We start from the raw sequence: 22,210 nt of genomic DNA, 5'->3' as shown, positions 1-22,210 counted from the left end.
CCTCACACACACACACACACACCAGTTAGTCTCCTGTCGTCTTCTTGACAGAAAACAGCTGAATCTCTTGTTGACATGTTGTAAGTAATTGGCTCAGTAAATGGTGATGTCTCTCATCTTTGGTAGCAGCAGTAATCGCATAGATGTTCATCTCTTCTCCTTCTTTCTCTTTGTGTCACTTAGAACTGACTGTTCCCATTCTCTTTTCATCATGCGCGAACGCAGACCCAGCAATATTATTGTACCAGATTTGTTCAAGCTGAAACATACCTTTTTTTTTTTTTTACATAGGAGTCACCACTTATCGAGGCCCGGAGGCCACTCGAGGATAAGGGTTATTGAGTGCACAGTAATCAATGGGATGATATCGTAGTAATTGTTAGTAATGGAAATTTGGTAAATTGGATTACTTAGAGGGGGGGGGCGGTTCACCAAGAATTTGTTTATATTGGACTTGAAGAGAACCAAGTTGTAGTCAGCTGGGAAACAGGTAAACAGAAAAGAGTTCCACAGGCGTGCAGTTCTAAGAAAGAAGCTTTGTTCATGGAATTTACGTTTTGATTTCGGCACAGTTAAAGAGTGGGGAGAATTATTGACTGTTTCCGGGCTTGATGAAGGCTGAAAACAAGCGGGTCGATCCCTAAGGGGTTTGAAAAACTAAGTTTGAGACAAAATAAAAGATGGAGGAGGGGGGGGGGTAATTCCAAGTTTAGGAAAAAAGAATTGGGGGGGGGAAAGAATGGGAGGTCGGGCAATATGGAGTTCTCTATTGAGAGAGGAGAGGGAATATTCACTCAGCTAGCTAAGGGAAACAAGGCTTACCTTACTGAGACTGGGGTTCTACAAGACTAGGCACCATGCGTGCCATGCCTAGACGTCGAACACGTACTCTAACTTGGCTCCTCTTTGTATGCACAAGCTCAAGTCTTTTATAATCTTTCTATAATTCGATATATCCTGAATAGAAACAATATATAGTTTATTTCTTTGTCAGAGGGCTAGACACTAACAGAGTGCGGACGCGTATGCCAATGCTGAGACGTGTGCAAAGTGACGTCACAGTAGACTATAAAAAGAACGTGTGCACAGACAGAGGAGCACGTTCGAGAGCACATTTGGGAACACGTTCAAGAACATGTTCAAAACAACATTTGAGAGGACAGGCATCAGAGAAGAATATCCCGTTAGACACGTGGGTGACGTCACAGCCATAATGAGAAGTCACGCATGGTGTGAGAAAGAGGAAATAGATGTCGTTGTTATAAAAAGGAAAGAAGTCCAGTTATTACTTGTTCTATGTTCCTTGTGACGTACTCTGCTACAACGTGCAAGTCCCGTGTGTAAGCTTGTACAATGTTACAACACAAGGTCATGTTTTGAGGAGCCAGCATACTGGGTAAAAGTATTCTAATCTACAAAAAAATGTCCATCAGCATGCTCCAGTAGGGGAGCCTCAGGAGACCAGCAATAAAGTAACTCCTTTCTCTTTGAAAAAGTAAAACCTTGAACATAAAAACAGCATCAGATGAAATTTTTCAAATTACATTTTTTGCATCTCATTTTCAGAAATTGCACATTCCTATTTTGTAAAAAAAATAGGTGAAAGGTGATAACGTACATACAAAAATGAAATTGGTTTAGCATTTTTAGGATATAGATTGCGGAAAAAGAGTGTGAATTTTATTAGCGAGTTAAAATGTCTCTCCATATACTTGAACTACGATAAAAGCAAAACTGTTGGGCATTCATGAATAAAATTTGGTGGATAAGTCAGACAAAGTGGAAAAGTTTTTTGTTTTTACTCGCATTTTATTTATTTCAATATTTCAAAATATTTTTTGACACAACAAGTAAGTACTTAACCACAATCGTTTGGCTAAAATGTGCTCACAAACCTTTTGTGTGTGTGTGTGTGTGTGTGTGTGTGTTTAAACTGATCGAACAGCAATTTTTTTTCTGTTCAATTTTTGCCAAAAATGGTTCACACTTTTACGATTAAATATAACCCCGGAAAAAGAAAAAAAACGAACAAAAAAAATAATGAAAAGAAAAAAGACCAATGAAAGAACTTTCCGATACCAAATCAGCCATCTTCATCAAAACATCATCAATATTCTTCGATATTTTTTTTTTTTTTTTTTTTTTTGCTCCTTACTCACTAGGAGTTTTCACATGAGTCTCTATAAGCGACAACAAGTGGTGTCCCCTGGAATTTGAATGACAGAACGACTCCACAGATTTCCAGAACCCTCTGCCTCTTTCGATAAACATTGGAACTCATTTTGCGTTATTGCAACAACCGTTTTTTATTTCTTTGCTGATTATATCCATGGATTTTTTTTTTTTTTGGAATTTGGATGGCAATAAGCCTCTCCAAGGTTCCAGTACTTTCTGCACTCTTCCAGTGGAGGTCTGGTTGGTGCTCTTCCTCCTCAGTCTTTACATCCTCCTCGACCTTTCACGACCATTTTGTGTGGTAACAGCTCAAGCCTATACCACCATTTATTATTATGGAAATTTTATTGAATTAATATTATAATTGAATTACTACTATTGAATTAATATTATTGAATTATCATTGAATTAATATTAATTATTATTGAATTATTATTATTATTGTTAATATTATGCTTCAAATAGTTTTTGCAATAAAATGAATGATTATTTTTACATGATCTTATTTCATTTTTTGTTTATAACACTGATCAACAATAAATTTGTTTTTTTTTTTCACGTTTTGGACAATTATCCCTCTGGCCTTCGTCAGGTAAACCACAACGGGATAGGAATGTCAAATCCTTCCATTGCTGTCTTCAGTAGCTGTTATCATCTCACCATGGTTTGGTCAACTAATCCTCTGATCAGCCTTGGGCGGGATCGAAACCGCTACCTCTAGACAATTCTCACCTTGAATCGTAGATATTCCACATCTCTATCCATTGAACCACGGAATAATTGGCCGAAACGTCGTGCAAATGACAACTAAAAGTTAAGTATAAGAATCCAAATAATTTTTTTTAAATTATACAATTTACTCATCTCCCAAATAATTCCAAAACTATTTCAATACTGAAACTATTTCAATATTGAAACTGTTTCAATTGGTACATGGAAGGACAATTGGATTTATAAGACGACAAAAAAAAAAAAAAAAAAAAAAAAAAAAAATCGAACCTTGATTGTGCTTCAGGGCCCATGTTGCAGTGGATAGAGATGCGGATTATCTACGATTCCAGATGAGAATTGTCAAGAGGTAGCAGTTTCAATCCCCCCCAAAGCTGGTCAGAAGATTAGTTGACCAAACCGTGGTGAGATAACAACAGTTATTGAAGGTAGTAATTGCTGTGGATGTAGTCGGAGGATTCGATATTCCTATCCCGTCGCAATAAATTTGTTGTCTGCATTTTTTTCAGCTGATTGAGGACGAATCTGATGTGCTGAACAAAAAAAAACACATTGGTTTTGCTCAATCAGGTCAAGTTTTTTTTTAGCTATAGCCACATGTCACCCCTCCCCCCACATGCACGCATGTGTGGAGCATTTTAGAATTGCCACTCAGCATACACGAAGAAGGACTGGCATGTGAAGAAGAAATTGGTACCTTGCAAAGAAAGGAACATCATTAACGACCCTCTGGTGGAGAGAGACAGAATACTCTCCCCAGTTTCGATCCCGCCCAAAGCCAGTCAGAGGATTAGTTGACCAAACCGTGGGTGAGATGACAACAGCTATTGAAATAAAATGTGGAACAACAGAACTCATGAAAAAGAATTCCAAAACTAGTCGGCAAATATACCCGGTGAATCAAGTGCAAGAGCAATTTAAACAATTGTACTTAAAGGAACGGTTAGAATCTTAAAAAGATCTCTCGGTTGGAGTATATGAGATAGCGGGTGAATGTTTAGCATCCGGTAGGATGCTTCATCTCCAGTTTGAACTATCTATATATAAATAAAAGTGAATGTGTGTGTGTACATTTCCCTATGCAATAACTGTCAATTTGAAGTCTATAGACTCGTAATTTGATATACAGGATACTGAGATTTGGGAAAATCTTTGTAATCCGTTTTCGGCCAGAAATTTGGCTGTTGTGGGGCCAAAGTTTAACAGTTTAACCTTTGAGAATTCTACCAAACTCCTCCGACGATTTTGGGTCTAAACACTTGAAATTTTAGATATAGGTTCCTTGGACATGGATCTTAATAACTTGATTTGAGCCTGAAACAATAAATGTTAAGAGGTCATAATAGGGGTCAAAGTTTAAAAAATTGACCGCTTTATTTATTTATTTTTTTTTTGCTCAATATACTCCTCCAAACACCCAGGCAATGCCAGGCTGAAATGCTAGTTGATACAAAAAAAAAAAAAAAAAAAAAAAAAAAAAAAATCTACTCTTGGGCTATGTGACAAAATGAAAAACACTAAAACAATTTTTATAAAATACCAAAAAATAAAAAAAAGGTTTTAAATATGTTCAAAAAAAATAAATAAATGGAAAACAAAGTCACATCAAGAAAGCATCATGTTTTTATTATTATTATTTTTTTAAAGAGAAGAGCGTTGTACAGAGATTTCCTTTTCGGATTATAAAATCGATTTTTTTCGGAAGCAAATATAAGAAAAGGCACTTCTTTTTTTTTTTTCTTTATTTCGTTTACAATTTCTTTTTTTTTCGGCTTTATTTCTGCAAAAAAAAAAAAAAAAAAAAAAAAAAAGTAAATTTTATTCTTTTTCAAACGTGGCACCTGTTTAAATCGTTAGCAGTTTCGTTCATGAAGGAATGTTATTAAAAGATGGCTTCTTAGAAATTAGAATTTTTCAAACAATTACACACGCATATTTATTAATTCATGTATATACGCATTTAATATTATAAGGTGATATAATCTATTGTATATAGACTTTCAGCCTTTAATTTAACACTGCTCAATATCTGAGTAGAGCTAAGTAGTAGTATAAAAATATATCTACGATAAGAAAACTATACAGAGGCATCTATATTTCATCCTTGCAAAAATCAACTTTGCATTTGATTTTCACAAACCAAAATGAATGTATTTTACATCTAAATCCAATATGGGGTCACTTTTCGTAACAAGCTAGGATATTCGGTGTGACTAATCCTTCTGCCCGGCAATATGTTTTGACTGGGCAATGCCGGGTATATACAGCAATGGAGAAATGAAAAAGGAACACATTTAAAATTATATATTCATCAACGTTTCCTCTTTATTCATAAGACTTCATCAGGATGATTAATTTGTAGAAATAAAATACCAGCACAATGTTTAAAAATATATTTATGTTTCAAATATTGTAGTGCGATTTTATTTCTTCAATTTAATCATCTCGAGGAAGTCTTAAAATAAAGATGAAACGTTGATGAACATATAATTTTGGTTTGTTCCTTTCTTATCTCTTCATCACGGTGAAATATTATTTCCGTAATTTTTATCTATGTACATATTCAGTGAGGTTTTGTCCATAGTGAAGCCTGGGCAACACTGGGTTAGATAAGCTAGTGTATATATATATATATATATATATATATATATATATATATATATTAGGTTGATGCAAAATTTACGTTTTTTAACTTGAAAGTGAACGTCAAAAAACATTATTTTTGCACCAACCTAATAATTACATTTGCAAGGTTCAAGTTTAATGGTTGTTAATTTAAAAAATTTTAACACCAGAGCATATATAGATTGCCAAAAGACTTACCAAAGACTATTTCTCTATTAAGGATTTAGGCACTTCTACATTACATGGACGGCGCCATTTTTTGGGTGCGTTTCACTAAACTGTTGCTAGGTGGCACTTCTCAGTCAAAGAACAGGGTATGAGAAATTTATCCCTCGTAAAGTTTGAACCAGATTTAAAAGTGACAATAAGTCGACCAGGTTCTTTCATCTCATTCAATTCAAATTTTTTATGAATTTAAAAATTAAAACTATAATACATATAACTTTGTTGACTATTCAACAGATGCCAAAAAAAAAATAAATAAAATAAAAACTATTTTGTTAGAATGACAATTTTACTTTAATTCCAAAAATCTTTTGAAAAAAAAAAAAAAAAAATCCAATCAAATGTTTCATTTAATTCATTAAATTGTTCCGGAAAAAAAAAATCCAATTGTACTTTAATTCCCAAAATGTTTCCGGAAAAAAAAAAAAAAAAAAAAAAAAAAAAATCTAATGTTGCTTTAAATCAAAATTTGTTTTATTAAAATTATATTTTCTTGCACAGACTTTTCAATAAATGTTTTTACAAGTATATATTGATACATTTTTATACAATGTTTTGGTTTTCAAATATTTTTGTGTCCAGGAAAAAAAAAAAAAAAAAAAATTTTATTCGTTATTATTTGACCAAGAAGAAATTGGAGTTATCGCCCCCCCCAACAATGGCGCCGTCCATGTAATGCAGAAGTACCAGGCTGTATTCTATAAACTACTGAATCAATACCCACATTTATTTATTTATATATATATATTTGGCAAAAATGGTAATTAGTAAAACCTGAAGAGAGTGCTCAATACTATTGCAGAGCAAATATGCGTTTTATTTTTTTATTACCATTTTATCTGTTCAGTTACATGTTTCGGTTTCCGGATCATATTTACGATCCAGCAGCCTCATCAGACCTTACAGAAAATCCAGAAATTACAGGTTTTCTGTAAGGTCTGACGAGGTTGCTGGATCATAAATATCGTCCGGAAACTGAAACATATGTAACTGAACACACACACACACACACACAGGATGGTTGCTAGAAAAGCAGGAAATTTGAGCTCGTAAATTTTATTTTGTTAAAATTTTATTGCATCTGATTTATTTGCTTCTTCAATCTTGATTCTCAAAATTATGGATGGCGACAGACTTTTAAAGGCATATGATTATTCTTTTCAAAAATGAAAATCCGACTTGGGACAGACAAAATATCTAGTTGTGTTATCAAATTTTTTTAACGATTACAAAGCATTAGTTTGATAATATTGTAACAAACTTGAAACGAAAATGTCTTGAAGCAGATGTCATTTGTCAAAAAGCAACGAGTTAAAAAAAAAAAAAAAAAAACAATTCCTCACTTTTGTAAAAATAAATTACTGTTTGACAAATTTCCCGCTTCTCTAGTGATCACCCTGTATAATACATAAAAAAAAAAAATTTATTAGCATCATTGTTTAAAAATTCTCCATTTTACTAAGAAGACACCTAGTATAACGCGCCTCCCGATGACTGTGGTACAGGTGAAAATTATATCAATAAAAAAATTCATTTTGATTCAAGACGGTTTCCATTTCTTATTTTTCATTATTTTTTTTTTTTGTATTTTTATTCTTCTATTTCCCTGTTAATAATTTCTTCGAAACTGAAAGGATTGAATTTGTATCCTTCGCCTCCGTAGAATTTGTTCTGGAATTCCACCCTGGAAGAAGAAAAAAAAAAAAATCATGTTGCATGCAGGACTATAATAAATGTTAACATGTTGAAATATTAGAAAATTTAATTAAAAAATAAAATGGATTAAATATTAATAAAAACATAAAATATGGAAAAAATAAATTAAATGATAATGTTAAATAATATGTAATATTAGAAAAATAAATATTTTAAAGATAAAATGGCACTTGTATAGTTTAATCAAGACATTAAAAAAATATCGAAAAAAGGTTATATTGTACGAATCCATTTTGGACTGAAGATCTCCGAAAAAAATTTCATTTAATTTGATAGAGTGTTTTTTTTTTTGTTTTTTTTTACAGCAGAAAAACACGTTTTTATGAGAGCGCGTTGAAGTCAGCCATTGTGGAAATTTATTGAACACGCCACAGGGAGATAACTCCATGTAAAGCGCCGACACTCCCTCCCCATCTTTAATACTAGCTTTTCTTCCTAAAAATCGAACCTTTTGCTTGGTATCATAACAAATTGTTTTTTCGCTGTAAAAAAAACTACTAGATGAAATTGAGTGACTTTTTTTTTTTTTTTGGAGAACTTCATTCCATAACGGATACGTACAATATAATCTTTTTTTCAATATTTTCATTTTTTAATGTCTTGATTAAACTATATAAAATAAATCTATAATAATAAAACTATAAAATAAATAAAATATTTAAAAAATTGAAGTATTAAAAAATTTGGTGTTTCTTCATTTTTAGAGCAAAATTCAAAAATCAAAATAAAAAAAAAAACGTTACATGCAAACCTATAATGAGTGTAAACGTGTTGAAATATTAGAAAATTTTAGTTTTCTTTAAAAATAAATGGATTAAATATTAATAAAAACAAAATACGGAAAAAATTGATATTTAACTTTATTAAATTTAATATTTAAAAAATAAATATTTTAAATATAAAATGAATCTAATATTAAAAAAAAAATAGATTCTTAAAATATTTGGTGCTTCTTCATTTTTAAAGCAAAATTGAAATATTGAATTTAAAACAAAACCAACGGTATCCACTTAACTGTCATGTTACAGTAATGAATATATCCAAAAATTATGAAAAACTATAAGGTACAAAATTAATTATTAATGAAAACAGTTTTCGGAAACAATTAACAGAAAATTGAGTTTTATTAAATTGGCCCAAGATTTTTATTTTTGAAAAAAAAAAAAAAAATTACCCCCTTGTTATGATTCAAATTTTTTTTTTTTTTTTTTTTTTTTTAACCAAACTCAATTTTTGCTAATTTTTTCAAAAACTATTTTCATTAACAATAAATTTTCTACCTTATCATTTTGCAAGATTTTGGGATATGTTCATTATTGCAAATTGACAATAAAATAGATATTGCTTTTTTGTTTTTTTGTTTTTTTACTGCAGTTTCCACCCCAACACAAGGCACAGTGCCACTTTGACTTAAGGTTGGTTGGTTGGTTGTTTTTGTTTTACGGCATATCAACCCTTTTTAGGTAATTTAATGCTGAATCCAGTAATTTTGAAGAAAAAGTTTTTAATATATATATATATATATATATTTTTTTAAGTCAGTTTCTATTTAACCCATAGTTGTGACCCTAGCAGGTACTACCACTCCGGGTCAGAGTAGATGTGGGAGCAATGGCAATTAAGGGGTGGCTCCACACTCCCCAAAGCCTGTAAGTTGGGGCCTCACCATCGGATATAGTTCAAGGTCATATCCAGGACCGCTACTATTTGGGATCAAATTTATAGGGATACTATGTAGGAAGTTGGGCAGCAAAATGTTTGTTCACGTTTTACTTGAAATTCAATATTTCAATTTTCGCTCTAATAACAAAGCAACAAAAATTTTAATTAAGTATTAAACACAAAAACAAGTTTCCCAAAAGTGTAAAAAATAAATAAAAAATAAAATTAGAAATTTAAATATTTATTTGTGGCTTTTATGTTCTTTATTCATCTTTTTTTTTTTTTTTAGAATAAAAAAAAAAAAAAAAAAAAGAAAATGCAAGTGGTACATATAGGTCTTATTAATAGTGAGCCTTATGTTATAAAGAGATTCATATTTATTTTAAAATGTTATATTAAATGTTCATACTTAGATGTGTAATAGAAGCTCTTGAGTGTCGAGACATTGTGTTGAGACAGTCTTAGTGTTCCTATTATAGATATGTAAGATGTGTATGTAAAGACATTTTAAACCACATGATATACAAGACATATAATAACAATTTTCACTTTACCTTTTGGTAGAATTACAACACAAAGACGACGTTTATAAAAACACATGATGGGTTTATTTCTTCTCCCGACCGGCCGTGGTTTTCTGAGTCAAGAATTCAAAGCTTCACACTCTAAGTTGCAAAAGTGACCATCTCGCTTCTAGACGTTCGAATCCCAACTCCAGACTATCGTCTGTCATCCTCAAACTCTCGCCCAGTTTCTCCTCAAGTTTCTAACTATATCTAGAACTTCCCATTTACCATGACATCATACACATGTTAAAACATGTGTCTTCTTTCACGTGTTCTGGACATGTGTGTCCAAAATTTTTTCCTTTGTTTACAAAAGGAATTTTAACCTATATTCCCAATAATCTATATTTCCAATATATTAAAAACATGTTTATTAAATTATCTTGTATAGTTGCATTCCTCAATTGAATTTTTCATAACAGAATTGACAACGCACATTCTTTTCTTGAAACTATTTTATCTCTAAGCTAAACAATGGTTTGTTTTACATTCCATTTTCTAATTCTCTCTCGTAATCTATTTCTAAACCTAATTTACGAGGTTCGAATTTTGTCTATTCTATTTCATTTTAACTAAATCTCTCTATTTTTATACTTACATGAAAAGGGGACAGCCCTTATCATGTAACAACAGTACATCCTAAAATGGAGAACTTTAGCCACATATGGGTAGGAGCTGCTCAGCACACCCTATCCTACCTCGATAGAGTTCAAAACTGGCATTGAAACCTAGTAAGTGATGTTATTTTTTCTTCCCTGCTGTTTCTTTCCCACAGAAGAGAAGTTGCAAGCCTGTTTCTGCTTTATCGTTATTTTAATGGCAAGTGCTCGACTGAGCTCCAATCTATGGTCTCTTCCTTGCCAAACTTTCACAAAAAAAAACACTCAACTAGCTACAACCACTATCAATAGTTTCTTCTATTCTCTATGTCTGTCAAAATCTAAATGCAGATTCCATGAACAAAGTTTCCACCTGTGGATGGTTGGTTGTTTTTGTTTTACAGCGTATCAACACTTTTCAGGTTATTTAAAGCCGAATCCAGTGATTTTGAAGAAAAGTTTTTTTTAATAGAATATATTTGTTTTTTTTTCAAGTCGGTTTCTATTTAACCCATAGTTGGGACCCTAACAGGTACTACCACTCCGGGTCAGAGTGGACCTTGGACCAATGGCAATTAAAGGGTGGCTCCACACTCCCCAAAGCCCGCAAGCATGGGCCTCACCATTGGATATAGTTTAAGGTCATATCCAGAACCACCCACCTGTGGAACACTGTTCCATCAGCCTGCTTCCTGGCCGACTACAGTATGGTTGCTTTCAAGTCTAATGTAAACAAGTTTTTGTTGAACCGTCCCCTTAGATAATCAAATTCTTCCCAATTTACACCATTAACGATTACTACACTACCACCTTACATTCATTGACCCTTATCTCTGAGTGGCCTTCGGGCCTTGATACATGGTGACTAAAATAAAAATATTTATCTTATTATAACACCAGGGACTTACAAATTCAACAAATATTAAAAGATGCCTCAGATACCTCCAGACTCCAGTCCCAAAAGCCCTTCTACAACTCAAAAATTTCAACACATTTGAGACATGGAAGGATGAATTAGAGAAACAATACTCCCAAATGAAGAGACATCGTTGAAGACCCAACTTTGCACCTCTCGGGTTTCGCTACAAATAATAGAAGCAGTGGGTAGCCGCAAACCGGATCAGAACTGGACACTGCAGTAAACAAACGCAGGTGGAGACAAATAGACTCCCCAATCTGCCTAAAATGCAAGCAAGTGCTGCCACACAGACTACCTGATCCTACACAGTCCAGCCACCCAACTAGAAGGTGGCTATGCGAAAGCCTATCTGAAGACAATTTCTCAGACTATAGCGGTATAGAGGATACTACTACTACTACATAATGCAAGAACTCTTCTTACTACCACCAATGCAAAGAATTTTACCTTCTTTTTTTGTGCACCGAAAGGGGTTTCTTTCCGAGAACTTCCAAGTTGTTAAACACATTTTCATAGGACTACTTCCTTGCTAATTACAAAATTGTCATCTTCAAGTGCAATGTTAACGACTTGTCGAGCCGGTGTCTCAAGTAATCAAAAATTCTTTCCTTTCCAATCCTTTCATATTATTGTTCGTCATCCAATAAACAATCTCATTAACCTGCATTCTTAAATAGCGTTTGGCCTTGGTAAGTGACAACTAATGCGTAAATAATTTAAAAAATAAACTCACCAGTGTAACCTGAGTGCATGGAGGAAGGCAGAGAGGCCTTCCATGATGAGGAGTACGGCAATGGTAAGAACGGCCCACGCACAAAATATGACAAGCATTACTATACTTCCTGCGTAGCCCATGTCCATCTGCAACCCAATCTTCATCACCATATTCCATAAGACTTCAGACAATTCTGGAAATAGACGCATTTTTTTTATTATTAATAATTTAATCGGAAATAAACTTCCACAATGAGGAAAAAAATGGGAGGGGGGTAGATCTGCAGTGATTTTATGCAAAATTGTTAAAACCGGAACTAAGCAATGTGGTCCATCACCGATCCCAACGTCATTTCATCATGGGATGACATTTTCCTCATAAAAATATTAAGATATTACAATTTCTTATAATAATATTAAAAACTGGCCGCCCGGCATTGCCTGGTCGTACAATACGCTTAAACATGATATTTTAATGTATGCAGATTATATATGTATTATCAGAGAATCAATCCTCTTACTGATTACTAGCCTGGGTCCCCGGCATTGCCCAGGGGTTCGGAGGTATGTGTTGAGCAAAAAAAAAAAGAAAAAAAAAAAAATGTGGTAGTAGACAGGCAGGTTTGAACCCATATCGCAAAGGAGGAAAAGAATGTGAAAAAAAAAAAACATGCCGTTTTTGCTGTTGCGACCATCGCCAAACGGGAAGTGAAGTAGATTTAAATTAAAGCTAGACAATCGAAAAAAGAGGATGACTTTTGAAAATATTGTCGAAAAACGCGACTCCTTCCTGTAGAAAATGGCCCAGTTAAGGGTGAAGGAGTTAATGTTTTTGGCCAATTTTTCGATATTTGTTGTCCAAAGGGTTGAGCTTCAAAATGATACTGCTCTCATGAAAATCTGTCAAAAGTTTTAGACAGACATACAAACATTTAAACAGACAAGTGAGATTTATATTATAGATTATATAGTATGAGGAATATTTTGTCTGTTGGACTAATTCGCAAAAAATCTATTTTTTTTATAAATAATTTTACCAAGAATTCTTCATAACTTTTGGTTTTGGTTTCGATTATGGCTGAAAGAAAAATTCCAACAAAAACCTAACAGCCAACCATGATTCTCAGAAGTGCACTCCTGTGGAACTCTCTTCCGTTTGCCTGTTTCCCACCTAACTACAACTTGGATGTCTTCAAGTCTAACATAAATAAATTCCTAATGAACTGCCCCCTTAAGTAAGACACTTTATCAAATCTCCAATAAAAAATAAAGCTTAGGGTCAAACAAAAATCCAACTTGCCTCCTCCCTTGAGGCTTGCATTCACAAATATCTGAGGGCTTAGAACTAATTTAGCTGATGTTGAAGCATTCTCCTAACAAATACCCTGGATATCTTAGCACTAGGTGAGACTAACCTACACTCCTCAATCCCTCTAACTACTTTAACATGCCTGGATATCTCCCACTCTGCCGTAAGGACTCTGACAGACATATGCACGGACTTGGAGTTTACATTCGTAATACCCTTCCCTTGACTAGAGAAACAAACCTAGAAACGGATGATCAAGCCTTTATGTGCTTTAGACTAATCATGCAACACAACATTAGCTACTTTTACTTTCTCTACCGATCTCCCTCGACCCAGGACTGCACCATAATAAACAAAGTATCTGACAGTATAGACACAGCACTCTCCTTCGACACTAGCACCCAAGTATATGTATTTGATGACTTTAATGTCCATCATAAAAACTGGCTTGGATTCTCTACTTACACAGATGCAGCGGGCAGCGCAACTCATAGCTTCTCTATATCTCACTCCCTATCGCAAATTGTTACTTTTCCAACCAGTTTCCCTGATCAGGAAGAACAACACGCATCATTCTTAGATCTGTTTTTGACCACAGTTCCTGATGATTGTATAACGAAAGCCGACAGCCCACTTGGGAACGCTGATCATGCAGTGATAATGGTTGAAATCGCCCTAAACTCTAGACCCAAAACTGGAGAGCCAGTGCTCAAAACAACGAGATATTATAAAAAGGCTGACTGGGAAGCCATCAGAGATCTTATCAGAGACGCCCCATGAGGAAATATTTTTTCACTTCCTGCTGAACAGTGTGCAATGTGTGGGGAAAATGCTCCACTCCTTCTTATACGTTGTTCACATTTATACACTAGGAAAGATAAATACATTACTTACATGTTTTACACATTTTCACACTAATACAAACAGATTCTTTCCATTTTATTTTTATTTATTTTTTTATTTTTTGGGGAACCATATATTACATCATTTCCGTTATATTTGGTTTCGTTATATTTTTCTTTTGACATTTGTCCTACCTTACTGGAATGCTTGACATCGTTATTTTTATATATTTATTTCCATTTCATTTGATTTTATTCAATTCGACTTTTCTTTTTTTTTCTGTTTACGTTTTTACAAACTTTCTGGTAAGTTTGACATCGTTATTTTCTTTCGTTTTTTTTTTTTTTTTTTTTGGGGGGGGGGGGTATTTTTGTTTTCTTTTTTTTTTTATTTCTGCTCCCACAGTTAGAAACTATTTTTCCGGTCAAAATAATTATACCATCGTAATTATCGCATTTCGTAATCTAAAATATCAAATTTACACCTAAACCAGGCTTAGCTTTACGTTGTTCACATTTTTACACTGAAACAAATATGTTGCTTACTTTTATGTTGTTCGCAGTTTTATACGCTAAGAACAATACATATATACACACAGATTCTTTCCATTTTTTCTTTTTTTTTTTTAATCATAAATTAGACCATTTCCGTTTTTTGTTTCGTTCCCTCAGATTTTTCTTTTTTCTGTTTACATTTTTTCGATCTTTCTGGAAAGTTTGAAATCGTTAGTTTTTTTTTTTTTTACAGTTTTTCTTTTTTTTTTTTTGGTACCATTTACTAATTCATTTACGTTTTATTTCGTTACATTCGATTTTTCTTTTTTGTTTACGTTTTTCTGAGCGTTATGGAAAGTTTGACATCGTTATTTTCTTTTATTTTTTTTGGGGGGGGGGGGACACAGTTTCCAAGTTTAACATTGTTATTTGGATGCGGGGCACACACAGTTAAAAATTTTCAGGTCAAAATAATTATACCATCGTGATTATCGCATTTAAGAAATGTCAAATATCAAATTTTCACCAACATCGATTTGGAACAATTCAAACTATGACCGATTTCATATATTTACCGACGAAGATAATAATTACTCGATTTCAAAATATAAACAATGCATAGGAAATGTGAATGGATTTGCTGACTTTCTTCTGTTAATATAAGGAGGCTGTGCTGAAATAAAAACATTTGAAAACATTATTTACAACGATACTCTTAATATTTGCAGAGGATCTTTTTTAAATCAAAAGGTCATTATCAGATGGTAACTACTTAATGCTCGAAATACCAAATACTACATAGCCATTAAAAATCCCTCTACTAATATTAACAAATATATTCAAAATCCAATTAGATTTTCTCATTGTTTATACGATCCCGAGCAACACCGGGTAGGCCCGCTAGTACTATATAATCATGTTAACACACTAGTTCTTGATGAAATACCAAAGTTAAGCCACATTGAGCCTGGTTAGTACTAAATGGGTGAACATTTGGAATACGAAGTGCTGTATGTGCTCTCTACTTATCTCAGCATTGTTTCCAGTTGTTTCGGTTTTCTCCTTGTTACTATATATTGGGTCCAATATAATCTCCTATATAATGAAATGATTGTAGAAATTTCCTTCTTGACCAAATTACCATAGGTTTGCAATAACAAATGCTGCAGACAAATTTATTATGTCTAAACTATCACCCACCATCTTATGTAACTTTTGAACGTCGTTACATTCACATTTATTATAATAAAATCCTACATTCCTTCCTACAAGCAAGATCATCATGCTCGCCAAGAACTTTAGACAAAGTAGTTTGTATTTTCCTTTCTAATACAAAAGTCCTCCAACCGGTCCCAGTCAACACCAGATAATTCTTTAAACATTACAACTCTATTGGCCTGAGACCCTTATTAACTGGATGAAACACTCATACACATACAACTACCTTCACACTATAATATTAAAAAATAATGATTTCTCCCCACTCACATTCTATTACTCGGGAATACATACATTCTTACAAAAATTCAACACTATCATTGCTTTTCCGCAATGTTACAGACTAATGTTGACAAAAACATACCATAACATTTAGTTTTAAGTTACACAAATAAATAGCCATAACTTTGGTACAGATCAGTTAGCGCAGCTTCCTCTGCCGTTGCTTTGTTGGTTTCAGTGTCCTAAATTATGCCATATTGCATTATTTTGATTAACATTATTAATTATTGGTACAATAAAATTTTTATCACAGCTTTCCTTTTTATTATGTTTGGTTTCAGCATCCTAAATTATGCGATGATAACATGAACTGCTCTCTTAGTAAACGAATACAAAGTGTTTTCTGTACCAGAGTAATAACAGAAAACCACTGAAGCAACAATACTTTCATTACATGAAAACATTTACACAAGTGGCGGTACCTTTCCTTTGATTTCAGTAACTTATGGTACAGTTCTTGAAAAAAAAAAAAAAAAAAAAATTACACACAATATTTCATTAGATGAAAAACATTTACAGAATATGCTGTAGCAACTATTTACTTTTTTTTTTGTTTTATTAACCAGTACATGTTATGGTAGCGTTTTTAAAATATTTGTCCTTAACATTAAGGGGGAAAAAATCTTAATAGCTTTCTGCCTATAATGTTTTGATTTAATAAAAAATATCGTTTAAACCCTTACACAATCCTGTTTTCTTTTTTAGTTTTTACCTTTGTTTTGTGGGGGGCATTTTGAATGTTATTTTTCTGTCTTTTTTATATTATTTAATACTCCTGGTGATGCTTCGTTTGTTGACAAACTAACTAATCATAAAACTATTTCTTTTGATATAACCACATTTTTTACACTCAAAGCCTGAATTACATCCAGAAAAATTCTCATTTACATTAATTTACGCCAGTTTTTTCAAATTTTTTTGTCTGTTAAATAATTCACGCCACTAAAGTACAAATTTGCCCTTCATTACATTGCCTACGGATAGACTTATTTGTTATATATTTGTTTTTGTTTTTTTTTTACTATAATTGTTTTTTTGTTTTTTTTTAGTTTTCTTTACAGGAATCATTTTCAACACTGCTCATACATTCAATTTTCTTTCTTTTTTAAGGAAATTTTTTTTTACCTCCAACTAAACAATTTCCTTTACACTGACGACTTCTATATGTTTTAGACTATGCTGAATAAGACAATCTCTTAACTTTGGCAGAGACAAGTAATTTTCGAGATATGATGAAATGTATTATGCATTGCAATTCACTGTTCTACACAAGTCTACTTCTCCCCACACAACATTGCACCTTCAATTTCTTTTTTGGTTTATAGTCTTTGCAGGTGAGTATGCTGACAACAAATATCAAGATTAAACTTGGTTGGTTGTTTTTGTTTTACAGCATATCAGCCTTTTTCAGGTTATTTAATACCGAATCTATCTATTTTGAGGAATGATTTTTAATGGAGTATATTTTTTTTTAAGTCAGATTCTATTTAACCTATAGTTGAGACTCTAACAGGTACTACCACTCCGGGTCAGAGTGGACCTGGGAGCAATGGCAATTAAAGGGTGGCTCCACACTCCCCAAGGCCTGCAAGGTGGGGCCTCAGCATCGGATATAATTTTAGGTGATATCCAGGACCAAGATTAAACTTGGGGCAAATACTTTGACAATGCCCTCACTAACCATAGTTTAATTTTTTACAAGGAGGAGGAGGAGGCATGCTCCCACCGGGCAATACCAGTTAACGGGTCCTGCTAGTATAATAATACAAAATCTGCATTAATCAAAATATTATATTTAAGCGTATTTTACGACCAGGCAGCTTGCTTGTATACATTATATATATATATATATATATATATATATATATATATATATATATATATATATATATAAACACACACACACACACACACACACACACACGAGGAACGTTCCAAAAGTTATGTTTCCTATTTTTTCTACCAGAATGGATGAGAGGGGAATGCAAATTGCATTATTTTGATGACTGAACTTACGCATTCATGATCTGAAAGTTACATCTCTTTGTTGCAGATATTGACAATTTCGATTTACTTGAGATTCGAACTTGGATATTAACTTCAGAAAATTTATTGTCTTAGGTTCCAAAAGTAATATTTCCTATTTTTTATTCCGCCCAAAATGGGTCATTGTATTGTTATGATGACTGAACTTATGCATTCATAACCAAAAGGTCTTATTTCCCCGTTACAGATATTGACAGTGTGAGATTCTAAGAAAGCAATGCCTGTCATGGATGTGCGTCAGAAGCAGAAATGTGTGATTGAATTCCTGGTAAAAATGCATTGAGAATGGTGGTGACTATGTAGAAAAAAATTCTTGAGCACAAAAGGTTGCTCGTTTTAATGGTACCACCACAATCTTTGTAGCTCTTCAACTTTTTTAATGAAAAAAAAAAAAAAAAATAGGAGGCTTTACTTTTGGAATGGCCCTCATATATAGTAAAGAAAGGGAAATAAGAAATTAAAAAAAGGAGGAGTGACAGGGCTGAGGAGAGAAGAAAAAGATATTTGGAAAGAAGTAGGAAAAATAAAATGGAAAAAGAAAGACTGGAGACGGAAAGAAAGACTTGGATAATATGGAGAGGAGAGATTGAACAAGCAGGAGAGAGAAAGGGGGGGAGGAAACATTGGAAAAGAAGTACGAAGAAAGAAAAAAAAGGAAGACGAGAAAGAATATAAAAATTAAGTGAAACAACAAAAGAGGGAAAATAGAGATAGCAAAGAAAAGTAGGTTGGAGAATAGTTAACACTCACTAAGTTCATTCTATCAATCACAAATATTAGAGTCGGCAAATTTGTTACACCGACGACAGGGTGAATAAATAGATAAAACCAAAGGTGGTATACTTACCTGCATGGGCAAGACTCAAAGCCCACAACCGAAGATATGAAGCTGTGTTGGATATACACCCAAGACAATATTCAATTGTGTGAATGGCTTGGTGGACCAATATATCACCAAAATTAAACTGAAAGTAAAAAATAAAAATTAAAAAAAATATAGAAAACTATGTGAATTGTGCGTCTTTGCTTGAATCAAGTCTTTGACAATCAGGCGATTCCAGCTTTTAAAAAAAGAGATGACAGATGAATTATATATAAAAGTGAGAATGTGTGTGTGTGTGTGGACACTTCTCAACCTTTATACTCAATTTTTTTTATCTAAAAACTTGAAATTTGGGATATAGGATATTCAGACATGTGGAAAACTTAATCAATTTTCACCCAGAAAAAAGGGCTGCTAAGGGGTCAAAATTGAAAAGTTAGTACTTGAAGGTCTTCAGATTGTTATCTTAACTGTTTCACGAGGTTTGAAAACACTTTTTAAAGATCATGACAAGCTGGCCTAATGGCTATTGTATTTTAGGTTTTGATTTCGATCTCAGCTTGAGTATTTTTTTTTTTTTTATCTTTTAAGAAGTGGATTTTTTAGAAAACCATAATTACTCGCATGCACAGGCCTCAATTTCTTTGGGTTTTTTTTTTACTTTTTTTTTATTTTATTTTTTTTTATTTAAAAAGGAATTTAACATGACATTTAATACTGGACAACGCCGGGTATGCTAGTATAATTATAAAACTGGACGATCCGGGACCCGTGCTTACTAGAATCTTTTCTTTTTTTTTTTTACATGGGGGTCAGCACTTATCAAGGCCCAGCGGCCACTCAAGGATAAGGGTTAATGGATATACATTAGTCATTGTGATTTTAGCATAGTAAACATTAGTGGGAATTTTGTAAATTGGATTACTTAGGGGGACGGTTCAATAAGAACTTATTCACGTTGGACTTGAAGACAATTAGATTGTGTCAGCTGGAAAGCAGACAAACGGAATAGAGTTCCACAGGCGTGCAGTTCTAAGAAAGAAGCCCTGTTCATGGAATCTACGTTTAGGTGTGGGAAATTGTTGATAGTGGTTTTGACTAGACGAGTGTTTTTTGTAAAAGTCTGGCGAGGAGGGACCATAGGTTGAAGTTCAGATGAGCACCTGCCATGAAAATAACAATAAAGCAGGGACAGGCTCGCAACGTCTCTTTTGTGGGAAAGAGGTTGCAGGGAAAAGAAAAGGGCATCCCCCACTAAACTACGTCTATTTTGAACTGTCAAGACAGGATAAGCAAACAGTACTCCATCGTTGGCCGAACCTGGCTTTTATATAGGTAGAGAATTGCATCAGGAGTGAGATATCTACTGGAGTGGTAGAAGGATCCCAACACTTTTCCAGTGACTTTGGCAATGGATTTGATATACGTGTTCCATTTCAGATCGGGAGTAAAGGTCAAGCCCAGAAGCTTGTCAAAACATGAAGCCTCCCCAAGTCGAGAGCCATTAATTTCGGTCTTCATCTGGCAATTCCATCTTTTAAAAAAGGGATGACCAGTTATTATATATATATATATATATATATATATATACACACACATACGAGCAAACAGTTAATAAAACATGTTAAAAAAGACTTTGAAATGAGTTAAAAACATATTTAATCTGAAAAGGAAACACTAGATAAGTGGATAGTCCTTAATCCACAGAGTTTTGAAGAACTACTTTCCTTCTCATCAGAGGGTAGGAATTAGGAAAATGCGGGATCGGATTTCGCATGCAAAAGTATTTGATGAAACAACAAGTAAGTCAAAGATCTTACTCGAAAACAAAAAAGTGAAGCAGAGGGAATATGGTAAAGAAAAAGGTGATTACACATGAATGGATAGTCTGGTGGAAGATAAATAATCCAATGACGGTAACATCTAAATATATAACTTCAAGAAAGTTAATTGAATTTCCATTTGTACAAGTATTATTTTTATTTTATATATATGTATATATATATATGCGCGTGGCTCAGAGGCTAAGGAATGAGGGTGGAGAGTTGTATGTTTTGGTTTAGATTCTAGCTGATGGCACCAAAGTTATATATATTTTTTTTAGTTTTGATCTAACTACTAAATATTATATATATTATTTAATTGGAATTCATTATTGAGACGAGTATTATTTATTAATTTATTGCAGACCATTATCCTCATCTTTTTTAGTCAGGAGATTCGAAGTTCCTATCCTGTTGCGGTTACCACCTGACGAAGGCCAAAGGAATAGTTGGCTGAAACGTTGTGAAACAACAACTAAGAAAAGATGAGAATAATAGTCCGCAATAAATAAAATTACCAGAAGACATTTTAAAAATTTGCCACTTGTGAATAGGTACCCAAAGGATTTCCGTAATTACATAATCAGGTGCCTGTGTAGGATAGTGATGTTTTAAACAAACGCATTTCAGGTGAAAACATTACATATTTACTAGTGATGGGATGATTCTAATATTTTTCCCAGATTCCAATACAATTACCGATTCTGTACTAGATTCCCGATTCTGATTCTTTATATATCTCTAAATATTTAACTATAGAGTTGTTATTTTCTTCAATTTTTGTAAAAAAAAAAAAAAAAAGATACATGTTAAATGTGCAGATATTTTGCTAAACTAAAAATTACACTTGTGAAGGATGACCGGTATTTTAAAATGCAATTAAGAGATTCGGAGTTCCTATCCCGTCGCAGTTACCACCTGACGAAGGCCGAAGGAATAGTTGGCCGAAACGTTGTGAAACAATAATTTAAAAAAAATGAGGATAATAGCCCGCAATAAATAAAATTACTAAATACAAGGTATAATGTAATAAGTGCTAGAGAATTAGCTTAATAATAAATATGTCTTACGACAGGGCAGCCTACTAGTATATATATATATATATATATTTAAAAGAGTTGGGGGGGGTCACCAACAATTACGTTTTTTTGTACTTATTTTATTATTTGATATTTTCATTTTTCAAATTATTGGAACAATTTTTTTTAAATAGTTTTAACACGTTTCGGACTATCTTGTCTTTTTAAACGTCCTCTTCAGAAATTTTGTAAAAATAGACGTTTTGGCAAAACCATTTTGAGGATAAACGCTTTTCCCAAGAAAAAAAAAAAAAAAAAAAAAAAATGCTGTGTATCTCTAAATGTTTCCAAACTCAAGTGTGTTTCGTCACTACCCCCTGGTTTCGGTGCGGGGCCAGTTCAGGGTCATGGAGTGGTGTAGGT

The 22,210-nt window shown here is 33.1% G+C and overlaps 1 protein-coding gene and 1 long non-coding RNA gene across 3 annotated transcripts in view; both read right to left on the bottom strand.

Moving 5' to 3' along the window:
• Nucleotides 1–6,491: 6,491 nt before the first annotated feature.
• Nucleotides 6,492–6,872, bottom strand: LOC145268821 (uncharacterized). Its single transcript, XR_013864931.1, has 2 exons — nt 6,731–6,872; nt 6,492–6,643 (listed from the first exon to the last, which is right to left on the bottom strand). It is a non-coding gene; the product is annotated as an uncharacterized LOC145268821 (long non-coding RNA).
• A 198-nt stretch (nt 6,873–7,070) lies between these two features.
• LOC145268820 (V-type proton ATPase 116 kDa subunit a1-like) overlaps nt 7,071–22,210 on the bottom strand; it is a 156,073-nt gene continuing 140,933 nt past the window's right edge. For both annotated transcript variants that reach the window (XM_080124461.1, XM_080124462.1), the window contains 3 exons: nt 18,970–19,087; nt 11,950–12,124; nt 7,071–7,438 (listed from right to left, as the gene is read on the bottom strand). In XM_080124461.1, coding sequence (XP_079980587.1) covers nt 7,345–7,438; nt 11,950–12,124; nt 18,970–19,087 — 387 coding nt within the window. In that variant the 3' untranslated portion in view covers nt 7,071–7,344. The remainder of the gene's footprint in view (nt 7,439–11,949; nt 12,125–18,969; nt 19,088–22,210) is intronic.

This window comes from Euprymna scolopes, chromosome 44 (assembly GCF_053919585.1).
Source record: "Euprymna scolopes isolate OS-2025 chromosome 44, ASM5391958v1, whole genome shotgun sequence".
Classification (NCBI taxonomy): Eukaryota; Metazoa; Mollusca; class Cephalopoda; order Sepiida; family Sepiolidae; genus Euprymna; species Euprymna scolopes.
The sequence above is the reverse complement of the archived record's forward strand: the minus strand, read 5'-3'. Positions and strand labels throughout refer to the sequence as shown.